Source organism: Eurypyga helias, unplaced genomic scaffold (genome assembly GCF_000690775.1).
Source record: "Eurypyga helias isolate BGI_N326 unplaced genomic scaffold, ASM69077v1 scaffold18980, whole genome shotgun sequence".
Classification (NCBI taxonomy): domain Eukaryota; kingdom Metazoa; phylum Chordata; class Aves; order Eurypygiformes; family Eurypygidae; genus Eurypyga; species Eurypyga helias.
In genome coordinates, this window is record NW_010226532.1 from 37,544 (window position 1) to 50,539 (window position 12,996).

General features: G+C 42.4%; 1 protein-coding gene across 1 annotated transcript; it reads right to left on the reverse strand.

Annotated features, from left to right (window-relative positions):
* Window positions 1–2,318: 2,318 nt before the first annotated feature.
* On the reverse strand, window positions 2,319–8,528 carry LOC104511059 (serpin B10-like). The gene is made up of 7 exons (XM_010153521.1): window positions 8,361–8,528; window positions 6,931–7,044; window positions 5,143–5,277; window positions 4,627–4,744; window positions 4,104–4,246; window positions 3,579–3,734; window positions 2,319–2,723 (listed from the first exon to the last, which is right to left on the reverse strand). Exons 1-7 carry the CDS (start codon window positions 8,526–8,528, stop codon window positions 2,319–2,321), a joined length of 1,239 nt encoding a protein of 412 aa, XP_010151823.1.
* Window positions 8,529–12,996: the final 4,468 nt, after the last annotated feature.

Below are 12,996 nucleotides of genomic sequence, written 5' to 3' on the forward strand. Positions count from 1 at the left end.
GGCGGGGGGGTTGGAACTAGATGGTCTTTAAGGTCCCTTCCAACACAAACCATTCTATGAAATCTCATTGCAGACATGGCTGGGAATCATTTGAGAGAAACACTGAGTTAGGGCACAGTGCTTGCACGTAGTGAAGGAGGGCAAGGACTGAACAACCCCAGTGGGAGGGCTCGAGCAAAGATGGAGTGAAAAAAATACAACAGGGGCAAACATGGCACAGTAGTTGGCACTCTGCTGTCCTAGAAGAGAGCCAGGCTGCTGGCTGGGTGGTAGAAGAAGGAGAAAGTGGTGGCAACAACCGTAAGGCCCTGGGGGGCAGGGGCAGGGGAATGGAGGAAGGGAAGGAAATTGTCCTGTGTGCTAAGCATTTTGCTGCAAGCCTGATTACAGGAACGGAGTGGACAAAGTCTTCTAAAAAGTGGCAGAAATCAATGTTGTGCAAGGCAATGAAGAAATGGCAGAAATTAAACAAGTGTTGTTTTCAGTATGATGAGTAAGTCCTCAAGAAATCATGATAGGAGAAAGTTTAGCTGAATGGTTAGGTGGTCGGAAAGCCCAAGCCAGGAGACTCCAAGTCCCAAAGAAATATGCTGAGGGTGACCAAGCTAGCTCCCTTTGCTAGTCAAGATGCAAAGATGCAGGGCAGGATGAGAAAGAGAAGTGGCAAGGCAGAATGGCTGTTGACAAGAGAGAGAAAATCACACATTGTCATTGAAAGGGACACCCAGAAGTTAACCTCCTGCTTGGGGCAGGACCATCGGTAAATAAGGTCAGCCACAGCCCTTCCAAGGATGGAGATTCTCCAACCTTTCTGGGCAACCTTCTCCACTGCTGTGCTGCTCACCCTGGGAAAAGATTGTTCCCTAATGTGCAGCTCACCCTTTCAAGTGCTGTGGCCATTGCCACTTGGTAATGATCTGGCACTGCCAAGAGGCCATTACTCTGTCATCTTTGCAATCATGCTTAAAACAGTTGAAGGAGAGAGAAAAGGTGACTCACATTTCCACTGACTTTAAAGGCCTGTGAGTGAGTTTGGGTGTGGGTTGTCATGTTATTGTTCCTCCTTGGCCTCCCAGGCATGGCTTCCCTGTCTTCTCTGCACCTGAATGCACAGGGATCCTGTGTCATGTTTCACAGCTGAGTCAGACAGAAGGCAGTGCCATTGAGGTTGTCGTACGGGGCTATGATAAAGCTCTTCCTTCACAACACTTTTCCTATGCTTCTTCCCACTTGGGAAGCAGGGCCAGGAAGCAGCGAGACACATGAAAGAAAACAAAAAGGACTCAGTGATAGTCAGCAGTGTCCTCTCTGTGAGGAAAAAGGAGTCCTGCCATCCCAAGAAGAGGTATTTCTAGTAAGATGCTGGTGGTGTGTGCAAGTCCCATAAAAGACCCGTTCCTTCGCTCTCTGTTCTGCATTCAGACAGTTAGGAGCATCCCCTGCAAATGTGGTGACTAGGACACTCCTCCTTAGGAGAAGGAGCTGTGACAGGAGTAGATGTGTACTGGGGGATTTGTAGAAGTGCCAGAAGGGAGTTAGTGTTACAGGCTTGATTCTCCAGTTCAAACTTGCCTCAAACCAGTGAAATCAATGACAAAGCAAAATGAGAACAAAGCAGTGCAGTGCTGGGCTGGCAATAGTGTTGAATGCATGAGAGGTTACAAAAGAGAAGTTTTCAGGGCACATACATTTTATTTTCCTCCAATTGTTCAATATTTTCCCATTGGTGTGGGGTAGAAATTATAAAGTACATGTGTTGGCCCCTTTACGTGCACGAAAGAACCAGCAGCATCAAGAACACAAAGGGGTTTGCAGGTTTATTTTGCTACCAGCTGTGCCAGGCTGCAAAGCAGGTATAAAACTGAGAAGAATGTGGGTGAGGTAGCCCTCCTGGGATGACCAGCTTAGCGAGCTGAAACCAATAGAGATGCAGCAGCATTCTGCAGGACGGAGTTTATCCTATTTCTGCTTAGGTACCAAAGCAAGTGTGTTGGGAATTACTGTTTTAGAACAACTTAGTCTGTTCTGCACTGTGACAGTTCTGGTTCAGAAAGCGCTGCAAAGATGTTATCAATGTTGTTCTGTGCACAGTTTGGGACTTACAATGTAGTGCTAACCATTTTCGGTTCTTTGGCTTGGAAAATGAGCCAGAGGCTTGAATTCCATGTTATTTTTAATGTGTGATGTCTTCTAACATTGAGGGATTTGTCGACAGTGCGGGAAAATGAAGTAGTGCACAGACTATTGAGATGCTCTTCATGGGGTGTATTTTGTTCATCACTGTTGTTGCCAGGGCCCATCTACTGATAATCGAGTTTCTAGGGCGAAGAGAACCTTCCCAAGAAGAGGATACTCTTGGTCTTGTTGTGCCTGATAAAGAAGAGGAAAGGGTGATCTGCTACAAAAATAACAGTAGCGCCAAGACTTCGTGATGCCAGTGCTGCTGAACTGGCAGCTGCTGCCTCTGTGCCTTCTTCATTGACTTCCAGATAACAGTTGTGAAAACCTTGTGACAAAAACAGCTCGCCATTCTCTGACATTCCTGTGAAATCAGCTTGACCTTCCGTGAAGGCATCTTGTATCCCCATCCTGCTCAACGTAGATTTGAGGTCGTTTTTCCCTTCTAATGTGAACTTGGGTAGATAAACTTCTATTTTCATTTTCTCCATTAATTCTGGGCTGGTCCATGCAGACAGGTTTTCAAAAGTCAATTCTCTTTCTAGCTGCAGTTAGTAAAAAGAGAATCAGAAAATTACAGAGTGTTCAAAACCCTGTGCCCTAAGGGCCATATCTTCTCTTTTCTTAAATGGGGAACTTTTCAAACTGTTGTAAAGTACAAAAATAAACAAACAAACAAAGTTAGTGAAAGACCAATTTGGAGATCTTTTCAACTGAAGGAGCATGTTGCTCTACAGTAGGTCAGTACAATATTTAAAGTATTCTCAGTAATAGTTAAATAGTTGTGGAACAAAAACATCAGTGTCAAGTTACAGCCGTGTGATGTCCTGTTCACATTTCTGCCTTCCCTACATTTTCGAATTTACTGAAAAGAGCTTTTTTTTTCTTCTTACAGAACACCCATTAATGTCAATGAGAATTTAATAAGAGATTATTATCCAAAGGCAGGATCTGTCTCTTTACAGAAGGTGGCAGTGTCCATATGTATTAGCTCTGGACTTCCCGGAAAGTAATGGAGGCTGTCCAATTTGTGGGGTTTTTTTTGAACAAAATCATATCTGTCTGATTTGATACAGACAGTGAATCTCAGCAGGGCTGGCTTTCTGTCCTCATTTTGTTCAGCTGGAAGAAGAGCCAGTCTTGTATGGTTTGGGTTACCTATTTCCAGGACTGATCAACATTAGGAACGACAGATGCGCCAGCTGCCAAGAGTAAGAAATCTGGTCTGAGGTCCAAGAGGTTCAAGTTCACAGTGCGGTGTGCTTTTCCTTGAGCCTGATCAGTACCCTCCTTCCTAGAAACATGACTGCAACCTGGTCTTTTACCTCGTAAATGCATAAAATAAGTAAATAATGACACTCTTGGGTTTTTTTCATGATTTATATTCTTAGTTGCTTTACCTTTTGTAGGCCAGCGATGTCACTTGGTAGCAGGATAAACATGCTGAGGTCATTACTGACATATGGAAGCTCAAGAACGTCAGTCTGGACTGATTCTATGTAGGTCCAGTTGAATTTATCGCTCAGGTACATCATTGGCACTGGTTTAGTTGTATGCTGCAACAAATCAAATAAGACGTTTGCCATTTGTACTCTGAACAGTAAAGGACTGAGTTAAAGTAGCACAGGAGAAGTTTGTTGTAGCTACTGTGCAAGCTGCCCAGTGTGTCTGAGACATCCTTACGGCTCTAAATGGAGTAGAATGGAAGCTTGTTTCCAGTCAGCTTCTGCCAAATTTACTTGTGGCTCAGGTGCTAGTGTGTGTGTGCAGTCTTTGCGCTGAAGATGTACACTGTGTGCATAAAATGAAGTAATTTTCATGACGGATTTCATGTGGATTTCAACACTGACAAGAGTTTCTCTCCATATCTTTTTCACTGCTTTTCCCACCTGCAGTCTAGTCTATCGGTCAGCATATTCCCGTACCATGTTTATTCTGAAAGGCCTTTGCCTGGTAGCTCCAGTTTCGAACTTTGTTGCCCAGGTTCCTTTGAAGTAGAGCGCATTTATCAGGACTAGTCTGGTGAATGAATCTACGGATCCAGGAGGCAGCAGATTTTGGATTTTACCTAGAGAAAACAGAAGGATATTTATACATTCGTGCAATTTTACTGTTTTGATGTTAAGTGTTGGCACAATTTCTGGAGATGTAAGCCAGGAAAATTGTAAGTGCTGGTAGAGCATGCTTCTGGCTTGAGATACTCAGAAGTAAGTGATTACTGGGATAACCTGGATTTACAAAGAAAAGTAAGCCGCATTCCTCACGTGTTCAGATGGAGGACACTGATTTTAGTAAGGGTTTGTCGATGGATGACTGCTTTAAGAAAACTGATCTGATTTACATTTCTGAGGTGAATTGTTTACCTGCCTTGAGCCCCTGGGTACAGAGACTTTGTTCAGTGATGAGATGCCTTCTTTCTGAATTGGGGGAGGAGAGGCAGGAGCTTACCTTCAGTCTGGTCTTCCACCCTGGAATTGATCTCTCTTCTGATTTCATCTGCTGCTGCCACGAAGTCAACTGATTGTGGTTCTGCATTGTAGAATTTCTTGGCTAACTCTAAGTATTCCTGCAGTTCAAGACAGACAGCTGTCTTACATTTGTTGGCTGCTAGTATGGATGCTAATCAAGAACTACAGCCAGATACAGAGAAAACATGATAAAAATGACATAGACTACAAGAACGGCATTTTGTCACAGACACAAAATATTTTTTAGAGGAAATACTCCATTTAAATCTTTGCACCTAACCACATCTGCAAATCACCCTGAAATTAGATCCATAAAAATAAAATTTTAGAGTCCAACGTCTCAGGAAGAGTCTCAGAAAATATTTATGTTAAGGGAAACAACGTGATTTGCAGGTGTAATGGAAATATTTAAAAGCATGTATTTTATGGTATGTTGCCGTGGATAGATCATAAAGGTTAAATGACATTATATACTCTGAATAAGTGGCCTACCAACCTTACTGAAAGGCAGTGTTTTTTCTCCATATAACTGGTTGACACTTTTAAGCAGGTAATTTTTAGTGGGTTGGTTGATCTCAAAGTTGAGTGCTTTAAGGCCAGCGTGGATATTATCCGATGCGCCAATTTCTGTCTTGGAGAAAAATAAAAAAAAAAAATTATTCATCTGTTGTGTAAAATACTTCAAAATTTCTAATTTCTTCTCTCATGCAGCTCCATATAAAGTATTTCTAGTGAGGTGAACTGTTACGTGTATTGCAACCTGAGGTGTTCTAAACCAGGCAGCTAGTGGAAGAATTATTTGATGGTATTAAAAGTTGCAGGCACAGTATAGACACTGTAAGTGTCTCAGAATGCAAGTGGTAAGAGACTGAACTCTGTAAAACATTTAAGGGTTTCTAAGTGGAGAATGTGAAATTAAGTATATCCAGAGAGTGGGAGACAGAATGCAATGTCTGAAGATTTGGCTGTGTGACTGCTTTCATTCGTGAAATTAGAGTGTGTTACATGGGAAATTTGCCCCTAAATTTCTTCATCTTGCTCTTAAAGTTAATATTTTGTAATTTTTTTAAATGTTGCGGTATAAGTGCAATAAATTTGTTATCTTGCAGCAACAGGACTAAATGAATATGGGCTCAAACTTTCAAATGAGCTCCAGAAAGTTAAGCTGTGAATTAGTAAACTGCAAGTCTGTGCTGTATTCATCTTGTCATTACATCAGAATCAGAGGCGTGAACAGACACTTAAATTTCTAAACTACTAGAACAGTCCCTTTGCCCTACCCACAGCACTCTCTAATTCTTACAGTTCAAACAAGCATTGCTCATGAGGAACAGTCCCTCTCCTGTACATGCAGTGCAAATGAGCAGTCGACGTAGCCCCTAAAATAAATCTTCCCGCTGTGGGATTTGGCTGTGGAATGCAGATCCATGTTCCCATTCATCAGAACTTTGGGGGTTCTATGGGCAGCCTGCAGGGAAATGGCTCGCTCCCACACAGAATAAGAATGACGGGAAAGAGCAGGCAGAACAGCTTGATGTCACCATGGTTGAATTGTCAGTGAGGAAAAGCTGCCTTTACTGACTCAGAGGGATTACGTTTGCTTTTCTGTGTTTTTCTGCTATCTTACATGACGCATGCTTTGCTACAAGAGGCCTGCCAGTATGTCAAAGAAACATCTCAGCTGTATAATGACTTCTGCTTCTCTAAAATTTATTGCAAGCGACTGGTCTACCTTGGGAAATTCCAACGTGAATTTATTTTGTTAACTAGTCAACTGAAATGGAGACCGATTTCTGAAGAAGGCTACCTGCCATGATAGGTAGCCTGGAAAAGTAAATACTCTGGTTTTTGTTGTCTTGATGCTGCGAACAAACATGTGGGAGGGCAGCTCTGTTCTTGTGTGCCTAGCGCTGTGAGGTAGGGACCATGCCCATTCAAAGAACACGGGTTTGGTAAATGGCTAGCTATTGAATAGTAATAATTTGAGAAAGAAATCTCTCCTCAAAGCTAAAGGAAAAAAATCAAGAGATACATTGACAGAGAATGGTAACATTAAATTTTAAGTTTTGCAAATTTGAGGTTAGTTTTTGCAATTCTGCCTAGAAAGGGGAAGTGTGTAGTAAGTATTGCATTACCTGAAGGTATCTCAGGATGCTGTACCAATTAATTGTGTACAGTACATCTGAGGAAGGCAAACGCAGGCAAATGCAAATGTGGAAGGAAAATACAAGCAAGAGAAGGTGTGACCACGCCCGTGGCTTGATCACTAGACTTTGTGAAGTACCTTCTGGAAACAGGCACATCGACTTGATAGCTGCTCTTCCGTTCTGGAATAGATTTGCATTTTTATGGTTCTGGTGACGTTTCTGGCTCCTTCAGCTTTGTTAAAGTGAAATACCTATGGTGGGAAAAGCAATAATAAATTCAATGGTAGAAAATGCACGGTTTCAGTGAAATCTTACAGTGATGTCATGGGACTGGAGATGAAGAGAGTCAAACTCAGATTTTATTCTTATGTCCAGCCACGGACAGGCTTATGTCAGGCCTAATCCTTGGTTAGGCCTGAAGGCCCATGTCTACAAAATGCCATGAGCACACTAAGGGTTCTCACTGGGGGTTGCAGAGCAAACCTCTCATCAACTAGCCCTTCTAGAGGAATCTGCCTGCCTTGAGTTATGCTCTGGACTGACCAGTTAATACCTGGGAAAAGCATCTCCAGCTGGAGGCTATCAAAGCAGTTAGGCAAACTGGTGCACTGCTGTGTGTCAGAAAGCATGAATATGATGGGGGTGGTTTCATGCCTTAAATCTCTTGCTCTGGGCATGTGCACCTTACCCAGGCTACAAAAGGCTGTGTTCAATCTTGGAACATTTTTCAGAAGAGCTATGCCTGCCTTGGTTTGTTTGTTTTCCCTTCTTCCTAGCAGAAAACCACTCCTTTCTTTGTTACCCTGCTTGACCCTCTTTTGTCCTGTAAGTCAGGAGCTAGATCACCACCTTAGCAGGGGGGAGAGCTCCTGCCTTAGCAGATGCAAACTCACAAACCTCAACTCCTGTGACAGGAGCTCGGGAACTGTGTGCTGGGGCTGTTCGCGCTGCCGCCTGCTGAAGCTATGAACTTTGCACAAATGCAACTAAGGGATCTCAGTAAGTGATTTTGCCTGCAAAATACATAATCCCCCAAAAGGCTTGTAGTCTTGACATGATTCTTCTCTGGTCTTGTGGGCAGAGATTTATGTTTAACAAAGTGCAAAGCTTATAGTAGCTATAGGGGAGAGTCTTTTTCTGGGGGGTCATTTCCAAAGAGATGAGCTGTGAGATGGAAATTGTGGCAGAGGAGAAGGAGAATCCAGGTCTCCCACGCCCTGGTGAGGGCTCAAGATACTGAGCTTTGGGATAAAGATCCCTTATTTCTGCTGGTGAGATTTAAAAGGAGACAATGACCAGTGCCACTTCTCTCGTTTGGTGGGGGCCTGTTTCCAGAGACTAACATAGACTATTTCTTTGACCTGCCCAAGTGGAGAACTGGTCTGTTCATTGCAGCACACATCAGGGGTGAGACAGGAGCTGGCATATATGCGTGTGGAGTTTTGATTAAAGTGATTTTCCTGCTTATGGCATTCCTCTATTCCATGATAGTAAATTTCTTGCATAGAGGATGTTATTCCGAGAGATCAACCCTTTCAGATATCTACCTTCTGAAGTCCAGGCTCACCTTTGCGATCTGATCCGCAGTGTGACCTTTGGCTCCCAAATAAACAGTAGCCAGGGCAGATGAAATACTCAGAGGGGAGAACAAAATATTCTTGTCACCATCTTCCTGACACTCGTGTTTGAAAAAGTCAAGAGCAAAGCTGGTGTTTGCTTTATTCAAAGCTTCCATTGTTCTGAACCTGCACAGAAAGGGAGAAAAGGTGCTATTAGCAAACCACTAATTAAGACTGCTATGTACCAGCAAGTTTCTCTTCAGTTTTTGAAGTTTCTTTTATGTTTTAAACGCTCTCTAAAAGTATTTGTATGAAGAATGAGGAGGTTTAAATCTTATAAAGTCATATAAAGTGTAGCATGTCCTGTTTCATTGATGACACTAGCTATCATTTGTGTTAAGAAAAATGCAGCCTCCAACCTTGTTTTGTATTTGTTCACCAGGACATTTATCCCACTGTCCTTCACAGCATCTTGGAGTGACAGTTGATAAAGTTACTCACCAGTGCCTGGGCTAGAGTATACCGAGAGATTGTCTCTCATGACATCTTTTATGCTTCAGTTTGTGCAAGAGCCTTTTGATGCTCATAACTCTAGTGAACAAATACTCTGGTAACAGTAACGGCCAAACTACACTTTTAGGACAGGACTGTATACTCATTCCAATGCTTAAGTAAGCACCACCCCCACTATTGCATGCTATGCATCTTAAATTCCTTTTTTGACTTTCAAAGATGTCCTGAATCTCACAGTGCTAGCCCAGATCCTAGCTTCCCAGTTCTTCTGAAGCACAAGGCTTCCATATTCAGCAGACCACAAGTGCTGTTATTTGTCGTTTACATTGCAGGTTTAGCTGAGAGCTCTAGGTAGGGACTAGGAGCTATTCTGGTCGGTATAGGATGGCCTGAGAATAAAGACAGTTTGTGTCCTGAGCAGCTTGCAGACCAGGAGCTGACTCAATGTTCGTAAGAACTGAAGAGCACAGGAACAAATTAGCTGACTTAAGCAAACACAGGGGTTCTTACTGTGCTGTGCTACATATGCTAGCCATTGAGCTCTAGAAATTATAGAACTCTGTACAATAAATTGTTCTTCCTGTATATTGTTAAGACTTCCACCTTCTAGACTATGCCTGTGCCATCTTAGTAAATTATTTTCCCAAGCATTTGTTTTTTCCAATTCAGATCTCTGCTTCCTTTTCTTTCTATGCATTTGTCAACACAGCAATATCGTCCAAGAATATAAGAAATAAATAATCTCTAGAATCATTACAGTACCTTGTTTTGTGCGGGGAGGAAAACAGCTGCTCTGGGTGTCTCCAAGGTTTCTGCAGTTCACATGAAGGGTAGGGTGAATTTATAGTGTGTGTGGCCACTTCTGAAAAGGTTCTTATGACTCAAAACTGTGCAATTTATGATGCCCTGAAGGCCACATCCCTGTGGAAGAACTGAATCATCTCATAGTAGGATGTGAAGTGAGAATGATACCATACAAGAACCTTACAAAACTGACGGCAGAAGTATTTTTATAAACACTTGTGTGGCAACAGGCTGGTAACAACTTGAACTCACACTACTTTAAATAAGTGTGTTTCTTTTGCAGTTTGGAAGGTTTTTAAAAAAGACAGTTGCTACCTACTTCTTTTATGATATGTCTAATAGAAATTATTTCTGAGAAACAGACAGAGAAAAGACAGTGCTTTCTTACCTGTGAGGTTTTTTACTGTCTGTTGCCTACTGAGAAAGTGTTTGTCATTCCTAGTGGGTTTCCTGATTTTGTTAATCTTGGAGGATTCTAAGGCTTTACAGCCAGGAATTGTTGTCACCGTGAGATAGCAAAGGCTGAGGAACAGGCACCAGACCCTTGCCTTTATTATCAGTGGTGACATCACTAGAACCTGGTGTGGGTCTTATATTACACTTCATTTTCCTTCTGCTTCTGTTTCCCCACCGTAATCTGAAAGCTGCTGTTTGACCAGAATAGCACCTCAGAGATCTATTCCTTAGTTTCCATTCCAGAAATGGATATTCTGTCAAATCCTCTTTTTTCATCTTGTCTTGGCTACTAAAATACCTCCTTCCCTGATTTTCTTTGCAGTCATGCTGTTCCTTCCTCTGTTGTCTTTATTGTAGCTGTCCATCCCCACTCCAACCCCGAACTGAAACACCCTGTGTGCAATCCTACCCTTTCCCTTTATTTCATTTTTTACCTCTCTGCACTGTTGACACCACCAGCTTGAAAACCTGGATAGGAGCTGCTCGCCTCTCCAGGGCTGCCTCCTTGATACTGAGCAAGATGCTTCCACAAGGTTCATCTCCTGGGCATAAACTGCTTATGTTGGGCTTATGTTGTAGGTCAGCGGCTGGCACAGAGGATCCTGTGATGAGGAACGAGCCATGGGAATACCTGCTAAATTTGATATAGGACATAGAAGGGTGAAGATCAGAGGGTCCTTTGCCAACGGTGAATCTTGTGCATCAGTATAATTTGGGAACCGAAAGCTTTGTTGCTTTCCTACATGTGAGGAGCGGCATGAGTTTAATCGGATGGTGTTTTCCTGCCCCTTGGGTCTTTAGAAAGTGTAGCTACACAAAACCAGCGTGTTTCAGTGTGAGCTGTAATTAGGTGCGTCTGTTATGTTCTATATAAGCCCTCTATACCAAAGAGCGGCATAGCGTAGGAGAGGTGTTCACGGCACAATTAATTGCTTCCATTGCGCCTGGGAACGTTGTCATCTGTTTACATTGGCTTCAAGTGGTTTCCAAAGCCTAGATGATTTGTGTAATCTTTGCAAATTTAGCCAAGTTGTTGAACCAGTGGTAGGTACACTAGATAAACTTCATCCCTTAGAGCAATTACTGTGGATTTTCTGGATTTAAAGCAGGGGTAGATTTAATTTGCTAACTTGTAATACTGCTTGCTGCTTTACAAGAAGTGGCTGAGGTGTTCTGTTTAGACAGAAAGGCTGGGTTAGACTGAATGAGCGGCCTGAGCCTTTGTACAAGCTTTTAAAGCTGCCTTTTTAAAACACCTCTTGAATGGCATGGCTGGTCATTAGCTAAAAAAAAAAAAAGGCATGCCGGGTAACTAAAGTTATACCTGTCTCAAAGGAGAACGTACACTAAATCAACGCGGTGAATTGATAACATTTTCCAATATCCTTTTGAATTAGCACCACCAGAGGCCGCGGCTCACTGGGTGGTGCTACTGCTGACTCAGCAGCCGCGGTATGCTTGCTCCCCCTCTATACTAAGTCAACCCAGTAGCACACTGGAAGGCTTGTATTTGTATTAATAGTATCCTTTCTGTGGGAAGTAAACCTGTGGGTTCTTTCACTGTAGTCATTCATGTTTCCATTTGGTCAGGACAAATATTGGCAGGACGTCAGTGCCCTGGCCAGCTCTCAGCAACATAAATGCATTTTGTTTCCCTCCAGTTTCAGTGTAACTTGGCGCAAGTTATCGTGACTTTTCTAAGCAGTGTGTTGCTCTGTTCATTAGCGCCTGAATTCTGAAGTAGGTGAAATGCTTGTTGTCTAAACAGAACATTTTAAAATGCCCTGTAAAGGATCTTGAGGGTCTTGAGAGAAAGACTTTCCATCGCAGAAAAATGGTAGCTTCCACTTTCACATGCTACTTTAGGATACAGTTTTCCGTGGCTGATTTTCATGTTCATTGGTAGCTTATTTTAGATATCAACTCTGTATATCTCTTGGAAATCTGATTTAATTCAAAACTCACATGTTCTACATTCCAGGTAGATCAGAAGAGAAAGTGATGTTTGAAGGAAAGCTGCTCAGTTTCCCCGAACTCTTCAAATATTTTTTTACCAGTGTAAGCAGTGTTTATTTACTTGGGAGGGAAGAATTTCTGTTTCAGCCAACGAAGCACTCTATTAATGTTTTTGGCTCCCAGAGCAGGCCAGTGGTTTTTAAATGCGAAAGGATTTTAAATGTCCCCAAAACTTCTGAAAGGTCTTTTGGAGATAAATGAGGCATGGGAAGGAGAAGGGTTTTAAGATCTGATCTGTGTGATTTAAAGTTAAAATTTTTATGTTAGTTTTGTAAGGGTCCTGTTATTGACAAGGGACAAAAGTGTAAGGGGGACAGGGGCATGGAAACTGAGGAAATAGTGAGGGTGCTGAGAGACTAGATAGATGAACTTTTCTGTGCCAAGAAGTCCTAAGGAGGACCCTCCTCTGGATGATGTCTCTGTCGTAGTGTAATTGTGAGCACAGCATGAGTTTTTCCTCACCTTGTCAACTAAAACCAAAAAATAGTAATGTATATGCATCACCTAGACTGGTGATTTTGGTTTGTGCTAGAACAGATTTTTGTGTAGGAGAAGTTTGTATCATCCTGAAATCTCAGATAGATTTTTAACCGAAGAGAGCTTAGTTTTTGGGTACCTTTTTTCCCTTTAAAGCTTTGGTTGAGAACGCACGTGTCTTTATTTTGAAACAGAGAAGATAGCTATCTGTTGTGTACCTCCTACAAGTAAGTTTGCAAGCCTTCCCTTGCCAAGCAATCCTTGCTGACATACTCTAACAGTATTTAAAACCTTATGAGTGGCCAGAGGGTGTGGTGAGGTTCCTGAGTAAATATTACTGAGGCATTTTGCTCCACACCTGCAGAAAGCAAAGGTGTG